The sequence below is a fragment of the Sporothrix brasiliensis genome, assembly GCF_000820605.1.
Source record: "Sporothrix brasiliensis 5110 chromosome Unknown Cont20, whole genome shotgun sequence".
Lineage (NCBI taxonomy): Eukaryota > Fungi > Ascomycota > Sordariomycetes > Ophiostomatales > Ophiostomataceae > Sporothrix > Sporothrix brasiliensis.
Window position 1 is genome coordinate 3,255,361 of NW_024467139.1, and position 27,474 is coordinate 3,282,834.

A 27,474-nucleotide genomic window follows, 5' to 3' on the forward strand; every position below is an offset into this window, starting at 1 on the left:
CGTGGCTCTCCATGTACAAAGTAAACACATGTGATATGCGATGAATGGAGGACAGTCCACTTTTGTTGGGGAGTCAAGGGGAGGGGGGCATTTACGGTTGGTGGCGGACATGCTTGAACAGAAACCACCACAGACGAAAAAGACCGTCCCGACATTGATGTCTGTCAAGCGGCACTCCGTACTCCGTCCATCGAGACCCCCTTGCGTCCACCGAGTCAGCAACTTCTGATGTGCCAGGGGCATTGTGAGCTGCGAAACTATGAAAAGGAGACGGCCAACAGAATTCACGACAGGACTACGTCGTAGATAAAAATGGAGACGTCAATGAAACATGGGAGGTGACCTGAGATGACGCGCGGAAGACGGTACTTTTTGCCGTCTATTTTTGCCAAGTAGCTATGCCGGTGTCGTCGATCGAAGGCGTATCTGACTTTGTGTTTTGTGTTTTCTTACTTTAATTTTGATTTTGACTGTTGACCTTTTCCACCGTTTTGGCTGACACGGGATGTCGACTGCATTGTCCCCTATGTAAGGCTGCGGTTCTTACTTCAGTTGGTGGAGTATTTGAGCTAACCACCAGATTGCCCGAGCGTCTAGCTTTGTCTCTTGTTTTTTGCATCCGCTTCTGGTGTTTGCCCGGTTTACTCGTATTTCACTGCGTTGCTCGTTTTTAGCGCTCTTTTGGTAAAAAGTGCTCCCATCTGACCTCGTCTTCTCTCAAAAGACTGTCAGAACATTCGGATGAACTGCAGGAGCTCCACGAAAGGCACTCGTTATCGCGAGAAGGCATCGGGAAAGTGCTGGTTGTCTCGGATGTGGAGGCCGTTAGTCTAGGTTGTTGGTATCCGTCCAGCCTCGTTGTCCTATCTTGATCTTTTTACTTTTCTTCTTCTTTTGTCTTCTTCTTTTTTTTATCGTCCCACTGGACCCTGAATTTTGCCGTCGAGTCCAAGCAGATTTGTCCGCCTGCATGGCCACTGTACGGGCGTCGTCGGATCATTACATCGTGTGATGCCAAGGCTGCGGGCGGGCGTCGTGACGCTGCAGGCAGTGGTCCTCGAATACGAGGTTGGTGCAGCGAGGAGGGGGGTTGGTGGTAGAATGCGTGCATGATACGAGCTGTGGGGGGATGGGTTGGGTGTTTGAATCAATCAACATCCATGGAACTTCTCATGACAAATCTTTTATGAGCCGTGATAGAAATTACCGCTGACGATCAATGGTTTATGTCAAAAGTACGGAGAATACCTTTGCTACGTTCGGGGCTTTGATGAGATCAAAAGACTGATAATTGACAAAACATGAAGTTCATGACACTGGTATATGCAACGATGATACCGAGCTTTCCCGACTTGCGTCTACAGCTCCTGACAACGTAAGCCATTGATTCGTCTGTGCTTGTGCATATGTGCAGTTCCAGGCTGGTCTTTGTCTCGATTTCGTTTCTAGTTTTGATATTGTAGTTCGTATATTGGCTTCAAACGTTATTTCATATCCTCGGCTCGGGGTTGCAGAACTACTTCCGTACGGCGAACAAAAATGGAAGGAGTCAAGCGGCTTAAAACCAAGGACAAGGGAAAGAATGAAAGAAAAGGAACAACGACTATCACCGTCGTCATGTCGTCTTCCCTCTCACCATACAGAAGTATCTTTGCGAATTCCTCTTATCTTGTCATTTTTGCACCAACCTCCTCATTGCCACCCCTCCGTCTCGCCACCCCGGCGCATGCAGCCTGCAAGACGATAAACGAGAGTAGCAGAATGGCTCCACGGCCGCATGCAAAACATCGGTTTCCTACCCACATTCTATTCTACCCACCTATCTGACATCCTGACATCCTGACATCCTGCACCGTCCTTTTGCCGGCGGTCTTGTCCTTTTATCGACTGCCCCTCCTCGCCCCGCCGGCCGTGCTCCGGAATATCATCATGAGGTAGTTTGAGGACTGGGCGTCGACATAATATACGATACACGTTCTTTCCGTGGTCTCTAATAGCTGGTCGTGCCTCGCTGCGGACCGGCTCAATGCTCTCACCAGTCGCTCAATACGAGACTTCTAAAGAGGGAAAGGTGCACTCTGCAAAGCTAAGAACGAAAGAAGTGAAGAGTACGACATATCATGTAAAGGAAGCCACGGGTTGTGCGGCGTATGTGAGATCGTACAGCCCCCTGATACGCTCTGCTTCCACTGTATGTGTCTTTTCTTTTCTTTTTCTCTTGGTTGGCCCTGTGCTGAGCAACTCGAGGGGCGCAAGGGATGACAGTGACAGGGACGGAGCTCGTAGTGGTACTGATCCCGACTGGCCAATTTCGACAGACTGAAAGCGAAAGACGAAAAAAGAAGAGGCTGGGAATCGGATCTGCCTGGTTTTGATTCTGTTCTCCAGACAACAAGATATGACAGGTTTCTCCCGTCGCAGAAATCAAAAGTCGATTGGACGACAAAACGACCCCCTGGTCAGCTCCAAGACATTGTATTATTACTCGGTACTTTTCTCCAGTGCTCGGAAGTGATTGCAGGAAAGTCATGCGCAAATTAGGTCTGTGGAAAAACATCCCCCAAAACGCCACTGCGACTGTGATGATGCATCAGAGTAATTACGGGGTACGAAATACAACATATACAGGTATTCAGAATGTCTTTCTTTTGCGAATCTTGGTGGGAAAGGAGGATTGTTGTCTTGCGCCACAAATACAACACAAATAAGGCCGTGGCCGCTCGCCACTGGGCAACAAGTGAGATTTCATTCGTTGTCCGTTCCCAGTTCTCCATTGTCCGTATTCTGTCACGACCGTCAATTTGGACCAGGCCCAGGCCGCACAGATCACCCCAGCACCCTTCCTCATTCTAATCGTAAGCCTTCGTTCGCTGCCGTGTTTCCACATTCGCTGCTCCCCGCGTCAGGTAGCAACTCGAAAGCGAGAGGCTGGAACCTGAGAGGGAGAGACGTACGGAGTACGGTGTAAATTGTACGTCCGAGTACAAACAGACGAACGGATCAGAGAGTATGTTGTACATTCGCACGAAATGCTCCGTACGTTGGACATCCATATGATCGTAGTAATCGACGGCCGCTACGCTCAAATGGGGGTTTACCTGGTTCCTTGATCGCCGCCAAGCATGGTGTGAGGGTGTGAGTGACGGACGCCGGTTTCGAACAAAGAAACAAAGGGTCGACTTACCAATGCAACGACAAACGAATCAAAGAAAACAACGACTGGCAATGGACGTCGATTTTCCGGTCAATGAGTACGGCGTGCGGGCTGCAATATTCTTGGAGCGAGGCAATGGGCACTCAAAGTCGAAGGACCCGACATGCAGGGGTGCCAGTCGGTGGTACAGTTGGCCACGCTCGAGCGGGACAAGGCTTTATTGGCCTTATCTAAATCCTGCATGTCGACGACATCGACTTGCCATGGCGTCGCGTCGAGGTGTGCTGTCGCCGAGATAACCTTGCTTGCAACGTATGTCGTAATACTTCCGTACTCTGTACATACACCTGTTTATGCATGTGAATGCTCGCCCGGGACCAGCAAAACTGCCTGCCGATAGGATGTCTGAATCCTGCTTTGGACTTCATCCCCCTCGAAAGCAGAACAAAAGCCCTGTTTTGCCTTGTCGCCAGTCTATATTGCATATTGTATTGCATAATGTATTGCATATTGTACGGCGTTGCCGTACTGTATTTAGGATGCTGGACATGGCGTCGATTGATTAGGTGACTACGAATTCCCAATCTGGGATTTTGTAGTTTTGCTCTCTTATTATCCTCTTGCTCTGGTTTCTCTTCGTCCTCGCCCCCACATTGTACTTCCATCGTACTTTCATCGGCTTGGCGTGGAGAATACAAGTGGGAATCAGGGGACGGTCTATCAACAAGCGAACAACATGACTGCAAACGGCCTCCGAAACGGCGGACGCAAACGCCGAAACGGCCATTTGCAGACGATGTGGTTTTTCTCGGCGTGTCGTACGACATTGGAGTGGTACGTACAAATAGCCGAAGATATTGATCCTTTCTTGTATATATAAAAAAAAGATGACATTCAGAGAAGACGAACCAACTGGGATGTTGCCTCTATCGTTGCCAATCCACAAATTTAAAATCGACAGCTACTCTTCTTCTGTGGGAATAAACATCTTGCATAATTTCAAACCCCTTTCCCCACGCGCCTCTTTTATCGCATGGTCAATGTCCTCCTCCATCGCCTCTCCCACTCCCTGACGATATAAAAACCAGCTGAATTGCGTGCCGTCCTGTCCCATGGCAGCATGCCACAATGACAGCATACAACCAATGTCCGACCCAGACCAGGCCGGCCGGCCCAAACCTTTTGGGCCGTCCACACCGAGTCAGGCCGTGAGGAGACAGTAACGACCCCTGCCTATGCACTATTGAATAATGAATATGCGCTGGCAGCAGCGACGTGCATGCAACTAAGCTAAGCCAGGAGTTCAAGGACGCTGGGCAGGAATGTCGAGACGACGGCGCCTGCAAACCAGTCCTTTTCGATCTGGGGTTAAACTCTTGCAGGCTATCTTCAGTGGAGGTGGTTGACTCTCCCTTGCCGCAGAAAAAGAGATCGGCCAGTGCCCACAGCACTAACTTCAGGATGCACGATCGAGACGTGTGACGACATGCAACAAAGTAATCGTGTTTTTGCAATGGAGGCCAAAACGGAGGCCTAGAAAGTCAGAGGGCATGCGTTGAGGCGTCGTAGCGTTTCTTCTCGCCAGACAATTGGGCCCCCAAACGTGTCTGCAGCGGCCTCTGCAGCAGCACTGCGGCGCTGCGTTGCCAAATTTATCTGCAAGCCTGGTCTGGAACGACATCCAGCAACTGCCCAGCAGATTGCAGAATCGCGAGAACGCTGGCGTGCCGAATCTCCTTTGCCGCCGAATCTTGTGAGAACAGTCCGAAGTGCCTCGCCCTACGAGGACAGCCGCCGAAACGGATGTACCCTGCTCCGTTCTTCGAATCTACTTCTGATTAGCGCTCTGCCCTCACGATCGAGACCACCCTGCAGGATCCCTGCCATTTCGGCGAGGACACCTGGCGGGCGTGGCGCGCATTCGATTTCCCTTCTCGATTTCCCTTCACTCACCTGTACGATACAAAGGCCGTGCTGGGTGGGACAGGTCGTCGACTCCTGTTTTCTGGGCCCAGTTTCCTCACGGTTTTTTTTTGTAGCTTTTCCTGGTTAGGGTTCTCCCCTTGTCCGTTCGGGCCTTTGTATTAGCTGACTTGGCCCCGGTCTGAGTTGGCCGAGCCACTGAATAACTCGCTGTCCCGTTTCCCGTTTGCGCTTCTGCGAGGAAAAGGAGAACTGTGAGCTGAGCAAGCTTGAGCTTGACTGCGCGCGTTTGGAGGCGGCCGGAAAGTGTGTGTGGGCTGGTGTGGGTTCGTGTCTGCGCGCTGGTTTGGCTTGGTGCACCTATGGTGTGGGTGGAGGCCATTCGTGCCTTCCGTTGTGAACGGGGAAAAGGTTGTTTCCGTTTTGGCTCTGCTTCTGGGCGGCCCCTGCTCCGCTTCCCACGGTTCGTGGCAGGTGCCTGCAAATTGTTTCTCTTAGGGAGTGTTTCCGTCCCAAGTGTGTTCTTTGTCATTCCGTTTTCCAATTTCAGATCATCGCCAGTGACTGTGTGAGCGAGAGAGACAAATAGAAACATACGTGCCTCGGCGGCTGCTTGCCACGGGGCACTCTCAGTGCGCCTTTGTGCGTCGGTCTTTTGTTCCTGCCCGCTGCACCTGTGCTCCTGTGCTCTTGCCTTTGTTTCGTGATTCTTTCCTGCGCACATGCCTTCGTTCGCTCATGGACTAACAAAGGAAGGAACTGGGCACGAGAACGTCTGTAAAATCGGTCAGAAAAAGGAAAGAGAGACTGGCTGGCATGTCCAGCTTACCGACACTGGATCACGCTTTCGTTGCCAGTCCGCAAGAGGCGCTGGAAGCCTCCCGGTTTACATTCCTGATTTGTTGCCTCATGTCTGCTCCTGCTTATGCTCGGCGGTTGCTCCTTTTCGCTTCCATCGCACTTTCCCGTGCACTTGAGGTTTCTATTCTCTCTCACGAATTGCCTCACAATTTATTTTGGTATCTTACAGTTCTGCACGGATTGTTTATCGTCGCTTCCGTTCGAGCCACCAATCCCTCTGTATTACGAGGACCTGACGTGTGCTCTCTCCACTTACTGCTTTTGTACCCCGTATTCGTTCCTTCCATTTCTTACTCACTCACTGGTTGCCGTTCTGTCACCACCACCCTCTTTCCCTCTTTCCCTCCACCCCTGTCCCAACCCTGCCCACTTTTACCTACGAAGTAGACCGTCGTTCTTTTTCCATATTCCTTGGAAACCCTCCCTCTGGTGGATTTCCTCGCTCTGCGTCCTTTTTTGCCCGCCTCGTCCTTTCATAAACACTCCCAGCTGCCCCCCTATCTCTCCCCAGTCTTCTCTCCCCTTCGTTCCCACCTCTATTCATCCTCGAGCCTCTTTTTTTTATGTCCATTTCTTCTTGCTTCTGGACGTCGGAATAACACAATCTCGATTGCTCGATTCCTCGATTTCTCGATATTCAATTTTCTTTTTTTTTTTCTTCTTTTTTCTACTCCTCGTTTTTGGACTCGCTTTGTTTCACCTGGGCATCTTCGTCTCCTATCTCATCCTCCTCGGCTCGACCTCAGTTTGTATTTACCGGCCTCTCCGCGCTCAGCACAACCCAACGAACGACTCATCTCGCTTTCGCCTTCGTTTTCCTTTCTTTTGCTTCGTCCTGCATTCTTCAGTCTGCATCTCTGGCCGCGCGCCCACCGAGATAAAGAAAGCATTCACTTGCCTTTGTTTATCGCTTCCGAGGACGGCTAGCCCCCAACACCAGCATTCCAAGCGACTCTGGACCGCCTAATTCTGAATCTAAAGTCTCGAGGGTTCCCTCGGAAGCCACAACGTCAAACGGAACTTGCAACCCCATCATTATTCTCTCGTGTGCTGCCTTTTCCCCTCCTTGCTCCTCTTTGATCGCCTCGCCTCCCCTCACCTCCCGCATTGACGACAGCGAACCTAACGACCGACTTCACGAACGACACTCGCGTGTGGCTATTTCCTGCTTTTCGACGACAAGCATTGGACGGAATAGGAAAAGAAATCGGAGGACCTGTTCGAAGACCCGGCAACGATTGTCTCCCGTTTACGACCTATTTCGGCTTTGCAATGGCAGTAGTGAATTGCAGTTCTCACATCTAGCGGTTTCTCTCATACGATTCGTGATCGTTAAAAACAGGCATCGTCACTCGTTTTAAAAAAGCTTTACTTGGCCACACATCTCACAACTCCAACTGGTTGTCTTCCGGTACGTTTCTACCGTCCCCATTCTTAAGCGGTCATGTTCATTTTGGCGCATGCAGGTTGGGGGACCGATTTTCTAACTCTTAGCATAGCATCTTGCGTTGACATCCCGTCTTTTGCACCTCCTTCGTCCAACGACACAATGGCTCCCTCATACCAGTCTCGCCTTTATGGGCTGCTGTTTACCTCGACACTGCTCGCAAGAAGCTATGCCACTCCTTCGGTCCCAATGGCATACTGCGCCAAAGTCAACACAGGCACAACACCTACAAGTACGTCTTTTCCAAGGCCGAAAGTCTTTGGAGCAGCGTTGGGTTATCCCAGCCTCTCCCAACATACGCGACATTTTTTACTAACTTGCCTCTTTCTTTTTAGACACCAGCATATACCAGTCCGATGGCCTCTGCTACAACTTCTGTGTCGCTCAGTACGCCTTTGCCGTTGTTCAGGGCAATGACTGTTGGTGTTCCGACTACACCCCAACCAAGAGCTCGCAGGTCTCTGTCTCTGAATGCGACCAGACTTGTTCCGGCTGGCCTTCCGATGTCTGCGGCGGCGACAACCTCTACGGCTATATGGCCCTGAACAAGGCGCCCTCTGGCACTGCTGGAGCCAGCAGCGGCAGCTCTGCTGCTCCCACTTCTTCGTCGGTAAGTTACAATCATTGAACAGACTGAAATACACGTTTTGCGTTTGCGATGAGAAGAATCGTCTCCGCTTGGCCTCTTCTTGACAACGGCGAACACTGTGCACCCATGCTATGCTGTCACCTGATGTTCCACCAATGCCTGCTTTCTTGACTCCTGTTCGCCTCTGTGCCCATGCCTTGACTCCCATATCCATTCTTGCTTGACTGCCATTGCCGCTGCTATAAGTATATCGTCTCCTTTTCAACACTGCAACACTTCAGCGTTTTCTCAGCGTTCAACTTTTCAACACTCCAGCACCAAGTACCTTATATATTGTACATTTGCAAAGCGGCGTCGTTTTATACGAAGCTTCTAGACCGGTTTCGGGACGGACTGGACTCTGTTTTGCAATACTGGAATGGAACACGTCGACTGAACTATTATTCATGACAACCAGACACCAGCCACATCAAAGACCTCGACCGCATCATCATCAACAAGAGGATCATCTTCAACATCAAATACTGTACGGAATTACCTCCCTTTTGTTTACTCTTTGCCGGATGCGTTTTTCTTTCCTCTCCATTGTTTTAGCGAGGAACGCAGCAAAAATGCCGACTGCAAGATTGATCGAAAGAGGCGCAGATATGACTGGCACGGCAAATGGCACTTGCATGTGTGACCGTGACTTTGATGCATGACAGCAGCTATTGAGGCCAAATGAAGGGATTTGGTGCATATACATATCGCATGCAATATGCGTCTGGTGGAAGGAGACGTTTACTGACATGTTTCTTGTAGAAAACAAGCGCTGGTACCCCTACCGTGCAGACTGTTACAACGGGCGGTGTTGTCCAGACCGTCACCGTGACGCCGTCGTCCGGCTCCGGTGACAACGCATCCGTCTCTTCTAGTAGCAAGGGCCTCAGCGCCGGTGCTGCCGCCGGCATCGCCGTAGGTGTTGTTGCTATTGCCGTACTTGCCGGCGTGATGGCATTCCTTGTCTGGCGCCGCAAACGTCAGCAGAAGGAGCCCGAAGACGCTCTTTTCGTTGGCAACAAGACCAAGACACCGTCACCTCGCGGCACGTCTCCCAACACCTCAAACAGCCCCAAGGTTAGCGAGGTGTCGTCCGCACCTGCCTTCGCGCGGAAGGTGGGTGAGGGCCAGTGGGAGAGTGACCAGTCTGGCCGCCGCCGGAGCACTCTGATGCCCATCGACCCGCGTATCGACCCGGCTTACAGCGGCATCTATGCTCGCACCGACAACAAGAGCCGTGACAGCGTCAATTCTCTGCGGGACGACCACGATTACTCTCGCAGAGTCCACCAACCTGGCCGGGTGCTGAGAGCGACCAACCCGGATCCTGACGTGGAGCCATGATTCAAACACTGTCCACACTTGTTTCGTTTTTGTTTCCATGGGATTAGCGGCGGCCCCCTTTCAACCAACATATTTGTCGACAACTGGATTCCTAAGTTGTTCTATTTACTAGACTTTTTCTTCCTTACGACGTACACGAATTTTTATCCGCAGCTACGCAGACGCTCTTGCTCTGCTTTGCCACACCACATCTACATCTACGGCTGTTACACTTTGCCCGCGACCATTTTTGGCTTATTTTGTCCATACTTATCTCTTTTATTATTTTCCTGCTTTGCATTTTCCCCAAGATACCAGGAAATCGGCGTTTTGTTTTGGGACTGGGAACATATTTTTGTTCCACAGGGGAAGCAAAATCATCCAACACATTCTTTACGACGGAGTGGAAAGCGTGCAATCGACAAAAGGCAGCCTTATTGTCACGTGTGCAATGGGAGGATGCACAACTACGTACCTTGTAATCTGACAAAAGCTGATATAAATTCTACGGCCGCCTTAAGAGTCCAAATATATCATCAATAGCAAGAGCATTTCCCAACTTTCGATAACACAACACGCCGAGATAATTTAGACCTGCACTGACGAGTGTAATCATGCGGGACACTCTGAGCACATAGTCGAAATTGGCTGAACACGAGCTCTCACTTTTGACAACCAACCTGCGAGAGGTGAATGTGACATTGCGTTCTTGGGCCTTTCGGACAGTTGCTTTTCACCGACCCAGCCTCCGTGCCAAGACTTTCCGTCGCGTGATCCAACCGCATTCAGAAAACTCCGAAACAGACACTCACGGTTTGAAGCAATGCTTTGAGAAGCGTCGTGTTTGGGCTCCCCGCGGAGAGAAAGATTGTCAGAGGCGGCACCGTGGAATGTAGCTTGGGTAGCGCCCGCTCTGTTGTTTTTATTTTGCATTTTTCCCACGTTGATGCCAAATAGCTCCATGACTGGCATGCTACTTTTACCAGCTGTCCCCTAGTTAAAATTGCAATAAAACATCGGTGGCGAAATCCACCGAAGGCCATCTGTGTCTGCACAATTTATACGCGCAGTTTACGAGCAGTGGCACAGATACGATAATTATGCGACATGTAACCTGACACTACCAAGCTGTGGTGGATCGCTGTAGGTTACCTTTTTTTTTTTTTTTTTTTTTTTTTTTTTTTTTTTTTTTGGTTGTTGTTGATGTTTCAGGAGAACACAGGTACACGGAATGGTTGGCCAGTCCACAACACAGCACGGAGGCATCACACCTCGTTTTTGTTCTATCAGTTCAAGGTTTTCTTATCTCGTCCTGGACTTCTAGCGACTAAGTTGATATGATGTGAAGGACTGAGTCTGGCCTTGCTCAGCTCGTCCTCCATGGCTGTCACTGAATCCTTATGTGGTGTCATACACAACGCAGGGCGCTACGTTGTCAACAACAAGGCCTGATATTTTAAAACTGCTGGACGTGGTGCAACATGCCCATATGTTGGACTATGTTTCTGGCACGAAGGCTTGTCTCACGAAAGATCACGTAGCGGGAAGCAACGAAATACGACGTTATTTCCCGTCGATCACCATTTTGGTTCCGGCGCGGTTGAAACTTGTCAGCGTTCTTTTATTATTGTTTATCATACGGAGTGCGCGCATGTCTATCTTTTGCTTATTTCTCGACTTTTATTTTAAGCTTTTATTCACTTGCCCTTCCTCATCTCTACACAAGCATATCTCAATGTTTGACTGGCACAGGAATCCAGACCATAAGACACACAACACACGAACCGACTTTCCCTTTGAATCACAGGTCGTCCAGACGCAGTAAACGACGAGAAAAACCTACCGCGACGGTACCACAAATGGAGGGGGAGCATCATCGATTTAGGGTCTCCTTGTTTGCGGAGTCACGTCATACAGATCGTTGGGACGGTACACAGCAAGCCACGATGCGTGTCTTGCAGCACAACGTCACACACGGTAGAAAGAACGCGTAAGAAGAGACAAGACAAGCGACTGAGACGGTAGCAGCGCCGGGGTGCGTCTGGCTTCGTTGTCTGGGGAGATCCGGTGTAACAAGAGGTGTGATTTATGTTCTTCCATGTCTGGCTTTGTGTGCGTCTGTAACGGAGTGTGTTCAGTCTGTGACCTGCCTCCTCCTCCGGATCACTTCCTGATGCTTTTGGTTCCTAACCCGAAACTGTGGTGCGGTCACCGATAGTTGTCCCGCGCTTTATTCACGTCCGTCTTGACAGAAGCGGTTGCCGAAACGGAGCGATATACGATCTTGACGTTGATAATCGCGAAACTGCCATATCTCCATAATATTCGTTTCCCTCTATTCAGACTTTTCGTCTGGTCATTCTCACTGGTCAATCGTAAGCCGAGCTTACACACGAGCTGACGACATAGCCTGCTTTGTCTGGTCTGCACAGACACATCCTATTTCTACATCGCAGTTATGTGCCATCTTGGTTTCTGTTTGTTGCTCTGCGCTGCCTAATTCAAAAACGAAATGGTATGTTGTCACCTCGACTACCCTCACAACTACCCTGTACGAAGTACGACATACTCCGTATGCAATAACACTCCGTACAGAATACTCCGTACGCGTGTATGGAGTACCACGGGTGCCAATGCGTCATTGACAGTAAAAGAGCGTGCCGTGCGGCCAGAACTTCATAATGCCGCTCTTTTGTTTTGTTACCTTTGTTCCCATGGCCCGTCTTCCCGACCGTCTGTTCTCTGTGCGCCGTTGTAAGTGGAGATGTGCATTGAGCAGCGTCATCGTCAAATAAGAACAAAACGTGATTTTGTTTGTGTGCGGGCCGCTTGAATCATGACCGTGTTGCCGATGTCAGGCGCCATGAACAGACAGTACGGATGAAGTGAATCTTGGCCCCCGTTGTTTATTAAGCGCTGGCAAGTGTTCCTTGACCCCCGAAAACCCGAAACCCAAAGTCCTGTCTTGGGTTTGCAAGATGATCTACGAGGCGCCTTTCCAGTGCCATGTTTCGCCAGCGGTTGTCAAGCGGTACATGGGAGTATTACCGGACTATGTCGTCACCAGCGCGTATCCAAATTTCCCAGAGTGTACGGCGTACTTTCCAAAATGACCTCTTCCCTCGACCCTTTCGAAGCTATAAAATAGATGCTATTTATTCTGATGTTCTCCTCCCTTCGGGTCTCTGCAGTGTCCGGCGTGCGACGCATCGTATCGGAGGAATCTTGTTCATCGTCCATATAAACGCGTCTCGGACTGCTCGGCTCCCACGATGCCTACTTTTCAAAATTGAGTGGTCAACCGCAACGCTTCCACGTTCCGCGTCACCCCGTACGGAATAGAAACAGTCGAAGGCCTCTAGAAAGAAATCGACATCCCCGTCTGGAGTAGCTAGCATCTCAAAAGCTTTAAATGGGGCCCGTGGGTTGTTGGCCTGGAAGTACTTATATTGACTGGCTCCTTCCTCGCCCTCAGCCACAGCCCGACGGCACACATTTTTGAAACGATATTCTTCGAGAGAAACGATCTGTTAGAACCAACTGTTCATACGTCGTCCTCTTCTCCTCATACAGCAGGACAAGGTTTGCCGTGTATCGAGGGAGAACGCGAGATGCGCAGCCAGGGGCTTGTCCGAAGCCAAGGCTCAGCCTCACGCTACCGGTTCTTGGCAGTTTTCGACGCGCATCTCAACGGTTGACGTGGCATGGGCCTTGCCCTCGAATTTGCCGATTTGCACAGTTTGCTATGTCGTGCGGAGTAATACAAAACCTACCTGTGCTTGATAATGCGACATTCTCCCAATGTCCATCTGAAAGTGTGTCCCGTGCGGCCTCTTGAGGCATTCGTGAAAACCAACCTCTTTGGGGAAAGAGCGGAAGGATGCGTTGACAACGTTGATCTCTCTACACTCCTTCCGTGGGAGTAGTCCGTCAGTGAGAAAGGATTCATGAATGGAGCTTCGCTCCTTCCACTGCCACATTGCAATATTTGCATGCTCCTTCTCCAAGCTCGGATTGCGTCGTTTTACAAAGTGCTTCTTTCCCGTTTGGTTCAATGCCCATCTCCGCTGTGCGCTCTTTCCATTCGGTAAAATGGGCGACGAAAGGAGTGCAATTTAAAGTGGTGGTAAGACGCATCTTACGGCCCTTCCTACAGACAAGGAAGGTATGGCTTGCGCCTTCCTGGCATCGGAATGTAAGGTGCCTTCGTAGGGCTCGTGAGGAAAGCGCAGTCCGTACGTCGAATGCGAGTCGCGGAGGCAAGTGCGAAGAGGGCATTGAACCACATCCATTCTCCGTTGCCGCTTCCTCTTTGGGTCATCTTCGCAAATTGTCATCCGTTTCAGGCTTAATCGCGGCTTCCTTTTCTGCTAGGCATCAACTATTGCCCTTGCTCAAAACTCCTTTTCTCGTGACAAGGTCCCTCCCTTCTTTTGCCTCCTTTCACAAACATCGACTTCCATCACGAGCTTTGTTTCGCACCGTCGCTTTCGCCTTGTCCATTCTCGCGTCCCCCGTCGCTTGTTCCCGCCGTCTTTGGCTAGGTCTGGTTGGATCCAGACCCAGCCACACTGTACCCGGCACCAGCCTGCCTCTCACACTCTCACACCTCTGTCGTACTTATTATTAGCATCAGCGAGGTGCTAAGCAGCTGAGGCGTTCTTTGTGCCTCTGCCGCACAAGCTTTTCTGCCACACTTCGCGCCCGCTAGCTCCTCTCTCAACCAAGACTAGTTCTCCAACAATCTCTGCCTTGTTTCAGATGAGCCACCAGCAGGCGGCCGCCGCTTGTCTGTGCCTCCGGGGCTATCACACACCATTATTCTTCAGTCCCTTTCCTTGCCCTGGTCCAAACCAGTTGCCAAGATCGACCAAAAAAGGGGTCCCTGGATCGCTTTGGGCTGCTTTTGTACGAAGTACACCTTTCCTATTGCCTCTAGCGCATGTCAACGCTCCATAGCCATTACGACACATTACTTCAGAGGAGAGTCGATGCGCTTTTCCCGTCTCGCATTTTGCGGATGCGTAGTCTGTTTCTGGTATTCGTGTTTCTCTCTCGCACTCATCTTTTCTCACTTCCCCGTCTTACTTGACGCCGATTTGTTCTTTTATGTTCTCCTATTTACACGAAACGACCCATCGACTTTGCTGCACGGCCGCTGTGTCTTGACCTTTTTCATTCAATGGTCACATTCCAACTTGCGGACCAACCTCCAACCTACGTCGAAACGAGATTGTGACTTTCCACTTCCTCCCCCATTCTTTCTTTGAAAGTCAACGGACACTTGCAACGTCGACGAATCCCTCCTACGTCTCAGCCTACGATATCGCTTCGACATCGACGACCTCACGTGCGCGGCGCACCGCTTGTCCCTGTCTGGCTGGACCATTCGACAGACTGCACGACTGGACCTTGATCGAGCCCGCGACCACCTCCGAAGAACACTCCTGCTGCTTGACACCTCCTTGCCCATCTCCCGCCGTCTCCGGCTTCCTGTTCGCCTGACGGCGACGTCTCCGACACGATGAATTTAACGTGTAACACGACGTTGGACGATCTTCGGAGTACGACCTCGTGGCTTCTTGACTTTTGTCATCCTTTCTCCGTTTTCAACCACGCGCCGTCTTGCTAACCCCGTCTCACAGTCCTGCCCACATCCGAGTTGAAGGTCGCCGGCCCGCTGACCTTCCACGACCTCGCCCTCATTATCGCTGGTGCCTCGACCCTGATTGCTGTCTGCATGAGCCTGTATCTTATTTGGATGCACGCCCTGCACTACACCAAGCCCAATGAACAGAGACAGTACGTACCCTGCCGGCTATTCTCTTCCTGTGATCTTCTCCGGTTAACATTGCATGCCCAGCATCATTCGCATTCTTTTCATGGTTCCTGTTTACGCCGCCGCTTCGTTCCTGTCTATCCGTTTTTACTGGCACGCCATCTACTTCCAAGTCATAAGCGACTGCTACGAAGCCTTTGCGATATCGTCCTTCTTTGCGCTGCTCTGCTCTTATGTTCGACCGGAACTCCACGACCAGAAAAACTACTTCCGCGACCTGCGGGCCATTAAGGATTGGGTTGCTCCCATTAGCTGGTTCCGAAAGTGCTGTGGTGGCCAGCGCGGGCCCTGGCGCACGCCGGCCAGCGGCCTGACCTGGTTTAACATCATCTGGATCGGCATCTACCAGTACTGCTTTATTCGCGTCACCATGACTGTCACCGCGGTCGTCACGCAATACTTTGGCCGCTACTGTGAGAGCTCCAACAGCCCCGTGTTCAGCCATGTCTGGGTAGGTTTTTCTTCGTCCAACTCTGGTGCGACTCACGTATACTTTTTGCCTCTTACGGATTCCCTAACAATTTAGATTCTCGTGATCGAGTCCCTCGCCGTCACTATTGCCATGTACTTTGTCATTCAGTTCTACGTCCAGATGCGTGCGCCTCTGGCTGAGCACCAGCCATTCAAGAAGGTGCTGGCCATCAAACTCGTCATTTTCCTGTCTTTCTGGCAGTCGACTGCCATTTCGCTGGGCACCTCGACCCTCAAGATCGTGCACGCGAACGCCGTCATTGCCTACCCCGATATTGTCGTCGGTATCCCGTCGTTGTTGTTGTGCTTTGAGATGGCGTGCTTTGCTATCTTCCACATATGGGCCTTCCCGTACCGTCCCTATAAGGACGGTGCGCGCCCCACGTTCTACCCCGTGGCTGACCCCGATGGCTCCGACTCATCTCCCAAGCCCAACGAGCATTTCCCGCGCAGCGGTGGCTTTATGGGCCTGCGTGCCATTTTTCACGCGCTTAACATCTGGGACGTCATCAAGGCCTTTGGTCGTGGTATCCGCTGGCTCTTTGTCGGCGTGCGCCACCGCCGAGAAGATGTCAGCTACCAGACGCCGCTCAAGTCGTCTGAGATGGATCTAGATGACCTGTCGCCGCAAAAATTCAACAGCCGCGGCAACAGTGGCGGACATGGTGTGATGATGGGCGACGGCGTCGACACGGGGTACCACTCAAGTTTTGGCGGTATGAAGAGTACCGAACATTTGCCAATTGCAACACAATTTCGCCGAAGCCGTTTTGACATGCTGACAAACGAAGGAGAGAGTGGACCTGGTTTATCCTCACAAAGTGGTGACATTGGTGTGGCCGTTACGCAGGGTAGTGGCAGCAACGTCGGCGGCGGTGGCGGCGGCGGCGGTGGTAGTGCCAACGGTCGGCGGCAGGCCAGCGACGAGGCTGCCGGGCTGATCGCCTACGCGCAGCCTATGTCGTCTACAGCCGTGGGCCACAGCCACGACGATGGCAGTCCCGAGCGTTATCGTGATCAAGACAACTTGCGCCATGGCAACGCGGCTGTTCCAAGCCGAGGCGGCGTCTACAATGACGACGTGTATGGGGCCGATGAGTCGAGCACTGCGTATGGTGGTGGCTACGACAGCCGTGGCCGCGCGCCTGCACCACGGCCTCTTGTGCAGCCATACCAGCAACAGCAACAACAACACCCGGCATTACGAGGTGGCGCCGAATACCCCGAAGAGACACAGTGGGGTGAAGCAAGATAAAAAACGAACATCACGACACATCTCGTCTTTTTTATATGGATAGATGGCGGTGCGGATAGTAATGACTGATGATCTTTGGTTCTGTCTTTTGTTTATTTTTTTTATCTATCGCATATTTTATTCGACAGAAGGTGTCCCGGAGATAGCTGTGTCTCAACCTACCACCAATTCACCCTTCCCCGATAGTACTGACTCATTTTGATACCGACAGCGGCGTTATTACTTACTTGGGCCAGGCGTTTTCATCTTCTTTACCTTTACCCAATCCCTTTTTACTTGTCAGCATTTTGCGGCACAAGCATAGAGAAGCGTCCTCTTTCGTGTTAGATTCATCTATTTCTTACGTGTTTGTGCGCAGAAAATGTTATTCTGGCTCTATAAGAACATTACAGGTTTCATTAGGAGAGGGATTCATTGGAAAGCCCAACAGAGACAGCATGCAGGAATTCTGTCTCGTGGACAAGGAAATAGGAATAAATCTACAGAGCAGCAATGTAACCTCGATTACTTTACAATTCTGCAACGGCTCGAACTGTGATGTAAATAAATCATACAAATCACCACGGCTATTTGTGTGATGTCAGTAAATGTGGCTCACAGCTGAGATAAAATAATTCTCCTGAACGCTGTTTTGCATGCTTTGCTATTTGCAGGAGACAAGAAAACCGAGACTCGCAAAAGTAAATTGAAAAGATTGAAAACAAATAAGACAAAGTCCCCTTTCCTTTTTAGTAACGCAGTTGGTGTATAATGATACATAGCAAACTTGCAAAATGCAAACCCGAGTGAACAGGCGAAAGATTAAAAGACAGTAGGGAGATGAAAATAGGAAATCCTGTAAGAACAAAGCCGAGAAATATCAAATGGACAAATGGTGCGGCCGGCCAGGGAAAGCTTCACAAACTCAAAGCACACTCGCTCGTTTCCGCATCCGTCGGCTCTACCGCCGCCGTTTCTTGTCCCGGTCGCTGGACAATAGGCCCGCGCCTTCGTCACTACGCCGCTTGCGGCCACGGTGGTCATCGCGACCTCCGCGACCTCCACCGCTTCCAATATCACCACCACCTCCACCACTACGGAAGTCATTTCCGCCACCACCGCCACTGCGGCGAGCATCCCGTCCGGGGCCCACGGGCTCGCGGTTCGGATCGCCACTGCCGCCGCCACCGCCACTGCCGCGAAGCGGGCCATTGCCGCCAAACAGGTCACCACGGTTGGATGACCGACGGGAGTTTGAACCGCCAAAGGAGCTTGGCTGGTGTTGCTGTTGCTGCGGCAGAAGCGGGAGGCCGGGAGGCGGTCCTGGAGGAGGTGGAGGAGGCGGGGGAGGCAGACCATGGTGCTGCTGCTGCTGCTGCTGCTGTTGCTGCTGTGGCGGACCACTACGGTCACCACGATGGCCGTGACCACCACCACCACCACCACCAGCAGGACTGCGCTCACGGCTGCTACGGCGCGAGCTGCGACGGTCGCCACGGTCGTTGCGGTCAACCCGCTCGCCGCGGTCGTTCCGGTCGCTGCGACGGTCACTGCTGCCACCACCGCCGCCACCGCCGTTGCTCTGCCGAGACGAACGGCCGCCGTTGGCATTGCTGGTGTCGCCACTGCCGCCGCCGCCACCGCTGCGCAGGGGATCGTTGCGCTCAAAGGCGGGCGACGGAGGGGGCATGCCACCAGTAAGCACCTGCGCGTCCGAACCCGCAATGTGGCCACGGCTGCTCATGTTGTTGGCGCGCCGCCCACCGCTCCCGGGTCCGCCGGCAATGGCGTCCTGGATGCCCTTCATCATGCGTTCACGCTCATTGCCACGCGAACGTAAGCGATCGCCGCCGCCGTTGTTGTCGCGGCTCGACGACGAGGGTGTGCCGGCGTTGCTACCGCCATCAGGACCACCACGGATGTCTCGGCCACCGCTGGCGTTGTTGTTGTTGGTGGTGTTGTCGGAGGCAGGCGTTTGGGGGAGGCTGGCAGAGGATTGTCCGCGCTGCTGATGCTGTTGCCCGGAGCGGTCGGGCGTACCACTGTGTGCTGGAGCTCCGGATGCCGGCCCGGCAGGAGGCAGAGGACGAGGTGGGGGAGGCGGTGTACCGCGGGCGTTCGCGTTGTTGTTGAACTGGCGCATGCGGTCGCCTGACACAGGCGTTGCGTTGACCGACGTCGAGGGTGCAGAGGGAGGGGCAGGCGGCCCGAGTCCCGAACCTTGGCTGCTGCGGCCGCCATTGCCGGAGCCGCCATCGAGCTGGCCGCCGCGTCCTCTCCTAGCGGAGCGGGATGGGCCAGACGGCGGCTGGTTTTGCTGGCCGTCGCCGGCGTTCGAGCCTTGAGAGGGTAGTTGTTGTTGTTGCTGGGAGGACCTGCCACCATCCCGAAGGCCGTCCAGAGGTTGGTCTCGAGGATCGCGGCCATCGCGTCCTCGGCTGCCACGAGGGCCAAGTGGAAGGCTGTTGCTGTCGACGAGAGGTGGAGCGGCGTTCAGACGGCCGTAGCTGAGGTCGTGCGGCGGACGATTCCTATCGCCACGGTCACCCCGTTCGCCCCGTTCGCCCCGTTCGCTGCGCTCGCTGCGTTCATTGCGTTCGTTGCGTTCGCCGCGATCCCGGTCGCGGTCCCTGTCCCCGCGCTCGCTGCCACGTTCTGTGCGCTCCCCACGGTCGCCACGGTCACTACGATCACCGCGTTCGCCACGATCGCCCCGATCGCTGCGCTCGGCTCTATCGTTGCGCTCTCCACGATCACTGCCACGTTCTCCGCCACGGCTGCTCCTTTCACCGCGCGCATCACGTTCCGACCGCTCGCCGCGTTCGGCGCGGGACTCACGGCCTGGCTCGGCTGCTGCTGCATCTCTCGGCTGGCTGGGAGCCCCGGCAGGCGCATTCCGGCCATGGCGATCGTCGCGCTCCCGCTCCCTATCACGGTCACGCTCGCGGTCCCGGCTGTCCCGGCCATCTCTGCCTTCATGAATATCACGGCCATCCCGGCCATCACGACTATCGCGGCCGTCGCGTCCGTCACGCCCGTCACGAGCGTCGCGACCCTCTCGATCACCGTCCCGACCACGTCCTCGGTCGTTAGCCGAGGCAGGCTCGTTGGCCGAGGGCTGCCCGCGGCGGTCGGACACACGAGGTGACTGTGTGCGTCCTCCACTGGGCGTCGTTGTACCAACACCGGATCCTGATCGAGTCCGGTCTCGGCTGTCGTCTTGAATCAAGCGTGCGCGTTCGGGGTTGATGGCAACCTCAGGTGCCACCGCGTCGGGTTTCTTTTGTGGGGTCGACGACGCAGGCCCCATTGGTGGCGTGATGTTTGCGGGTGGTGTCGCATCGCGTGGCGCTTCGCGTGGATCGCGCGCGTCACGGGCGCCACGGCCGTCACGGGTATCACGAGCGTCGCGGTTGTCGCGCAGAAGATCACCGCCCCGCCGTGTCGGCGTGTTGTCAATGCGGTTACGGCCACCATGTTCGCCAGGCATGTTGCCGGCAAAATCACGGCCGCCAGGGGGCCGATCGGGACGGCCACTGCTGTTATCTTGGGCACGTGGATTCCGACCATCGCGGCCGTGGTCGCGCGGATCCCGCGGATCTCTTGGGCCGCGGGGATCGGTCGGCGGCGTGGCAGCCGTCTGCTGCGGCGTTTGCTGTTGCTGTTGCTGGTGATTGCTGCTCGCGTTGCTGTTGGCGTTGCTGTTGGCGTTGCTGTTGGCATTGCTGTTGTCCATGTGATGCTGTGCTGAAGGGCCGCGCGGCGACGAAGCGTCCCGCCGGTCCTGGTTCCGGATCTGGCCAAACCGGTCGCCTTGCGCAAAGCGGCCGCCACCAACAGAAAAGTCGGGGCGGTTGGGCAGGCTATGCGAGAGGGGAAGCGAGGTCAGCGCAGACGGCTGCTTAGGCAGCTGCGAGTGAGCGTCGCCGCCTCGAGAGGCGTTGGGTGTGCGGTTGCCTTGCAGGTGACCGGCACCAGGTCGGGGTGTGGAAGGTTTGCTCGTGACGCCACCGCCGCCGCCCGTTCCGGACGACGTGGAGGGTGCGGCCGATGTTGCACGCTTGATGCCGTTGGCCCCGCTGGTCCCGGCATCCTTGAGCTCGCCGTCCTCTGCATCCGCACCGCCGAGGCGCTGGGGTCGGAACTCGGGCGCATCGGGTCGGAGACCATTCTCGCCATTGGAAGCGGTTTTGGAAAGCTTGTCGTCGCCGGCGGACGACTTGGTTGACACGTTTGAGCGGAAGGCCTGCACCATGACCCACTTGGACTTGCGGCGCAGCAGCTCCGAGTAGATGGCGCGGGCGGTGACGGACAAATCGATGCGCTGGCTGGCCTCTGGCGTGGCATTGTTCGTTGCGGACTCGCGCGCGGCAATGCGCTGAAGTTGGTCGGCGAACTGGCGGCCCATAAAGTCGACGGCCGGGAAGGCGTCCATGACGGCTTTGAGCACGCTGATGGCATTGCGGATGTGCGTCCACTCAAGATTTTCCAGGCAGTCCTTCAGAGCCATGTTGAGGTTCTTATGCCAACTGTAGAGAAGGTCGCGGAACTCGGTGTGCTCAATGTATGTCGGGCCGTCCTCGTTGGCCTTGTTGTCCTTGCCCTTGTCACCTTCGGCGCTCTCGGAGGACGTCGCAGCAGGCGTGGCAGCAGGCTTGGCAGCCGCCTTGGAGTTCTTGACGAACCCAAGGTAGTTGCGCCGCCCGTTCTTGGTTTGGCCAAGAGCCTCGCGCTCGTACGCATTCTTGTCGCCATGCCAGCGTGCCAGGTCCGCCAGAATCAGCTTGAGGAACCGACCAACACGCTCGGCCTCGCGCACCGTACTTGTAAAGATGAGGTCACGAAGCCGGTTGGCGCTGAACAGCCGCTGATAAAAGGTGGCCAGCTGGAAGTGTGGCACGCGATTCTCGTGGAGGAAGCGCACGAAGCGGAAGGCGTACTCGGCATCGGCCACAGACAGCAGAATGCGCGGCACAAGGCACTGCTCGAGCAATATGTCGGACAGCGCGGAGGCAGACGCGGTGGTGACGCTCGATGATCCGTTGTTGGTGAACCAGGTCTGCGCATGCACCAGCAGGTGTCGCTTGGTGTCGCGGTTGCGGGTGCCCAGCGCGAGCATCTCCTCGGCGATGGCCTGGCGCTCCTTGAGGCGGGCCTCGGCTTCCTCGTTGCGCCGCATCATGGCGGCACGTGGGTTCTCTGTGCCCTGCGCACCACGCGCGTTCTTGAGCGCAGAGCTCTCCTTCCGCAGCCGGTCGATCTCGGCATCGTAGCGCGCTCGCGGAACGACAATGTCGCCCTGCTGAAGGGCCCAGAAGGTGACGAAGAATTCGGGGCTGATGCGTTTGAGAATCCGCTCGGGAAGGGTCTCGGCGATAAACTCGACGAGCGGTTGCAGAGTGCCCATCGTGGTGGGCGAGGGCGCGACGGTCTCAGGCGCAGCAGGCGCAGACGGCGCATCGACGTCCATTTCTGTGCTGTTTGGCTCGGGCTTGCCATCCGCCTTGCCGTCGGCCTGGGGCGTGCCGTCGCCGTTCTCCATGGCCACGTCGTCCGCAGCGGGTGCGTCTGGTTTGGCGCTGGATGCGTCTTCTGTTGCTGTGGGCATCGTCGGAACAGGAAGCGCGGCCATGGCAGCGTGAAAATCGAGACCCGGGCGGCCGATTAAGAAGGCCAGGTTGGCGTCGAGGCCAAACTCCTTCATGAGCTCGGGAATGGCGGGCACGAGAGCATCGAACTGGGCGGGGGTCAGGATGTTGCGCAGCAGGTCGAGGTACTGCGTCAGAATCTCCTGGCTGTCGTCGACCAGCGTCGCCAGATACTTGATGTGGGCCTGTTTCGCGGCCGGCGCATAAATGGCAGCCTGGCGGTGCTGGGCAATGTTGATGAGGAGGCGGCCCACGAGGCCGGCGTCGACCAGCGTCTTGACGAGGCGCTGCGCGCTGCGGCGTTGTTTGGCACCCTTGGCGCTCGTATCGGTGTCGTCTCGCACGTCGCCCATAGCGAGCAGGGTGAGGCGACGGAGGGCCGGGCCACCGGTCATGCCCTGGATCTTGGCTTCCGTCCAGTCCGAATCGGCCACGAGGCCGCCCATGGACACGATGAGGTCGCGCAGGATGATCAGGTCGCCTGGGTCGCCGGCCGCAGAGAGACGGCGCGTGACGTACTGCACGACGGGCTTGACGTCCATGTTGGGGTACGCGGCAAAGACCAGACCGGCAAAGCGCGACAGGGCCTGCAGCCACTTGCTGGCGATGAGGACGGACGAGGCGTTGTGTCGACTGCGGCGGCCGCCGCCGATGGAGCCCATCAGCGACCAGACGAGGACGTCGTAGCCCAGGTCCGTAAAATAGCGCGCGCAGGTGACAAAGACGTCGATGAGGTTGTCGTACGCCTCGAGCTCGCCGAGCGCCACCTTGAAGACGACGGCCGGCGACGTCAGGGCCGCCTTGGCGAGCGAGCGGCCCATGAGCGAGCTGTTTTCGCGCGAGATGCGGCGCATGATGCGCAGAGCCTCGCGCTTGGTGCGGGCAAAGGCCTTTTGCATGACGGGCTGGCGCGCGACGGACCCCTCAAACCACGCGGTGTAGAGTTCGTAGCGCTGGCGCAGCGAGTACGTGCGCAGCAGCTGCCAGACGGCGTCGACACAGGCGGGGTTGGCCGGCAGCAGACTCAGGGCGGGGACGAGCAGGCGCTGCAGAAGGTCATACCAGCGCTGGCGGTTGGCGGGGGACGGGTCGTCATGCAGGTCCTTGGCACCAATGGCCGCGAGGCTGAGAACGAGCTCCGGCTCCTGGCCAATGTTGGGACCGGAGACGCCGAGGAAGCTGTCGCAGAGCGCAAAGACGTCGTCGACGGTTTGGCAGACGGGGACGTTGTCGAGCCACTCGTCAAAGTAGTAGCGGTAGGGCTGGCCATCGGCCACGTCGAGCTTGTCGGCAAAGGGCCAGCGGAAGGGGCGGCGGATGGCCTGCTCGCCGCGCTTGACGTAGCCTTTCATTGTGCCGCTCTGGTCGTACTCGGCAATCTTCTTTGGGGGCCCGTCGGCGATGAGCGAGGCCGCGGCGTCCGAGGCAGGGACAGGGCGGGCCTCGGCAGCGACCTTGTGCAGCGATTGGAGGAGGATGCGGTGGATGAGCGGCAGCAGGTTCTCGCCGTACAGCTCCATGATCCAGGGGTAGCGGCCCAGGATGAAGAGGGCCTCAGGGATGGCGCCGATGAGGAGCAGCTGGTCGAGAATCTGAATCTTCATGTCGGTTGGCGCGGGGAGCGCTGGTGGTGCGTCGGCGGGCGCCTCCGCCGATGCTGCACCAGCGGCTGCCGCGTCGCCGCCTGCGGCCGTAGACGCTGCTGGCTTGTTCAACTCGAGCGCTGGTGCAGCAGGCGGGTCGTCGTCTTCCAGGACCGTCTCCAGAAGCGCGGCGTCGGCCGAGCCGTATCGCTCACTCTCCTCCTTCTTGGCCAACTCGTCCTCGCGGCGGCGGCGGACGGCATCCATGTCGTCGTCTGCTGGCCAGAGGTGGGGGTAGAGGTCGCAGAAGGAGATGAAGCCGATCTTGATGAGGAGAGCGGCCAGGTAGAGGAGGTTGGCAGGCAGGATGTCGTCCGCATTGCGCGCATCTGAGCTGTAGAAGCGCAGCTTGAAGCCGAGAATCTGGGCGGCGACGCGGTTACCGGGTGGCGGCATTGTTTTGGTCGTCTTGATCCATTGCAGCTCGTTCTCGGAAAAGTTGGAGATGTCCGTCGCCTCGGTGTCGGCTGTGTTCGCACCCATGTCGGCGTCGGCGTCGGCGTCGATGTTGTTGTTGTTGTTGTCGTCGTCGTCACCGTCGTCACCAAGCAGCATGCCGTCGGCGCCATCGGCTTTGCCGGTGGCGGTGGCGGCCTCGACCAGTTTCTGCAGTCGTGGATCGGCAACCTCGCGGCCACCAAGTTGGTAAAAGGCGTAGATGTGCAATTTGCGCGCCATGTCCCAAAAGGCAACGTCGCGCTTGCGGCGTTCTTCAGCAACAACAGCCGCCTCTTCGCTGTCGACTTCGTCTGCGGCGGCAGCTGCGCCCAGGACAGAAATCCGCTCAGCAAGTTCGGGCTGGGCCCATCGCGGCAGGCCACCGAAGAAGGAGCTGCGCGGGTGGCCGGGGTGGTCGCGGGGCCACCAGGAGCTGATGCGCAGAAACTTGACAAAGAACCGAAACTGCTTGACGATGGTGGCGGCAAAGACGTCGAGGGTGGTGTCGAGCACGCGGCCCACGTCGAGATCAAAGGTGCCGATAAGACCCTTGACCTTTTCGAACGTGGCACGGGCCGTGTCAAAGGAGGGGTCCTGCTGGGCGACGGCGTTGTTGTAGAGCTCGGTGACGAGCTTGGAGAAGCCCTCGGTCTCCTCGCGCAGCAGGTTGTAGCTCTGCTGGCGGTAGAGCAGGTTGGTGGAGAAGCGGATGGTCATGCGGTGGAAGGTGTCGCGAAGCAGGCCGAGGCGCATGAGGAACTCGTGGTCGAGGATCTGGCGCATGAGCGCGGCAGGCACGCCCGTGGCGCTCATGAACGCGCGCAGCAACGGCAGATTGGCCGGGACCGCAGCCGCGTCGTCGACTTCGACAAAAACAGAGACGGTGTCGAGGAAGACGATGGACGGGCTGAAGGCGGCCGCGGCGCTGGCGGCTGCTGTTGCCGTACTGTCGTCGCCGAGGACCTGCTTCACGACGGCACCCAGCTCGGCCGGGGGACGCCGCCGGTCCACGACGGACCGCAGGGCCTCTTGGAACAGCGTCGAGAGCGCCACCTCGTCCTCATCGGTGCGGGCCGTCTCGCCGGCGTCGACAATCTCCTGGCGGCCTGTGCCGGTCGTCCAGGTCGAAACTCGGTCGTCCGTCAGGATGGCGTAAACGTGCGGGAGAGACGGTCGCGCGGGCGGTGGGGGTGCCGGCGGTTCGGAAGGCGTTGCAGGTGTGCTGTTCCGTGGCAACGGTCGCGCGACGGCTGCTGGCGAGGCGGTGACGGAGGGCGTGGTCGATGCGGTGCCGTTTGTGGGTGGTGGACGAGCAGCGCTGCTGTCGTGTGAAGGACCTTGCGACCCAAAACGTTCGCCCCATTTGTTACGGTCGGCACGGTCGGCGCCCACGCGTCCGCTGCCCACGATGCCACCACCACGGCCGCCACTGCTGCCCCGTCGCCCACGTATGCTGCCGTCGTTGCCGCCGTCGACATAGCCATGGCCCCGATCGTTGCGGTCGTGCTGTCCGAGATGTGTCTGTTCCGGGCGATGCGGCGAGGGCCGGACACCACCGTTGTCGGCGGCGCCGCCACGCTTTCGCTTAGGAGGCATCAAGCGTCCTTGGCATGGGTGTTAATGTTCAGATGTTCAGGTGATCAAGTGTCCGAAAGATGCATGTGTATGGATGTTTGTAGGAGGAAACGAGAGACTTGAAAGTGTCGGCTCTGGAAGACAACGTACGCACGTCGGAGAAGGAGGGTGGTTCGAGAAAATCGACCGGCAAATTGGTGTCGAAGGGCCCTCGAGGGCTGATTACGTCGGTGGACGACTCGACAGTTGTGTCATGCGTGCGTGGAGAGAGCGTGGAGAGAGTTGTGATGGAGACGAGACGATGCGTCGATAATCTGGTGTCGCTGGCTCGTGTCCGTCGGCCGATAACACGACGTGGGCGATGAATTTAAACAGGAGGTATCGAGTAGACGTGTGGACGAAGAGATGAAGCAAAATTGACAATCGAAACGAGGACGACGAAAATAAGACAAAGGGAAAGAATGGAACGGAACGGAGGAAACTATCAAAAAGAAAGGACACACAACGAGGCGTGGAAACGGCAGCGTCGCTGGCAAGTGTCTGTTTGCAGTCTCTGTTAATCCTATCTCAAACGACGAGCGAGAGGCGAGAGACACAAGAGGGTGGAGTCGGCAAACGAGGTGGTGGAGGGATGAGGCAAAAGTGAGATGCAGTTGCGAAGCTATTTTGCCTCGTTTTTTTGCTCCTCACGACACATTCGCGTCGAGCTTTCCTGCAGAGGCTCCACTGTGCACTGGGCACGTTTGAGGAAGGAGCACTGTGGGGCCAAGTCGTGCCAGTCGGAAGAGAACTGTGGCTTGAATAGTGCACCGCCACATATGCTAGAGTCACAAGGCTCCTTTGGTCGATATAAAAGTGGGGCCATTGGCGTGGGGTGGCTTTCTCACTGTTCACAGCAGCAATGATGCCGAACGAATGCAGTGTCGTTCGAGAGATACGTCTTACGTAGGAGAATGGAAGAAAGCCGAAGAAAAAGACGCAGTGTGCTGTGGCGTACATAGATGCAATTGGCGATGAGCGACGACGTCTACGACGGGGTGTCCAATAACACGGGGAAGCTTCCCTGACGTGTACCAGTACTTTTGCGCTGGTGGTAACAAGCGTGTCGGCTAAGTACTAGTACGCACTGGTGTCTGATGGCGCGAGCCGACCTCCGGAGCAACAGTCAGAATTTTAGTATTTTCTTGCACTCTCCTCTCTGCATCGACGTCGCCAAACCACCCCCTTACCCACGCGTGACTCACAGCGTGACTCAGATCACAGACGACATCCCGCGGCAAGCAGTATCGG

The 27,474-nt window shown here is 55.6% G+C and overlaps 3 protein-coding genes across 3 annotated transcripts; 2 read left to right on the forward strand and 1 right to left on the reverse strand.

Annotated features, from left to right (window-relative positions):
• Positions 1 to 7,487: 7,487 nt before the first annotated feature.
• Positions 7,488 to 9,357, forward strand: SPBR_06940 (uncharacterized protein; the record flags this gene model as incomplete). The annotated part of the gene is made up of 3 exons (XM_040765196.1): positions 7,488 to 7,617; positions 7,721 to 7,995; positions 8,806 to 9,357. The coding sequence occupies 3 exons, from the start codon at positions 7,488 to 7,490 to the stop codon at positions 9,355 to 9,357; spliced, it is 957 nt and encodes a 318-aa protein (XP_040616886.1).
• A 5,503-nt stretch (positions 9,358 to 14,860) lies between these two features.
• Positions 14,861 to 16,901, forward strand: SPBR_06844 (uncharacterized protein; the record flags this gene model as incomplete). The annotated part of the gene is made up of 4 exons (XM_040765100.1): positions 14,861 to 14,927; positions 14,982 to 15,138; positions 15,200 to 15,626; positions 15,702 to 16,901. The coding sequence occupies 4 exons, from the start codon at positions 14,861 to 14,863 to the stop codon at positions 16,899 to 16,901; spliced, it is 1,851 nt and encodes a 616-aa protein (XP_040616887.1).
• A 940-nt stretch (positions 16,902 to 17,841) lies between these two features.
• Positions 17,842 to 26,205, reverse strand: SPBR_06311 (tho complex component; the record flags this gene model as incomplete). Its single annotated transcript, XM_040764568.1, has 1 exon — positions 17,842 to 26,205. One exon carries the CDS (start codon positions 26,203 to 26,205, stop codon positions 17,842 to 17,844), a length of 8,364 nt encoding a protein of 2,787 aa, XP_040616888.1.
• Between the last annotated feature and the right edge of the window lie 1,269 nt (positions 26,206 to 27,474).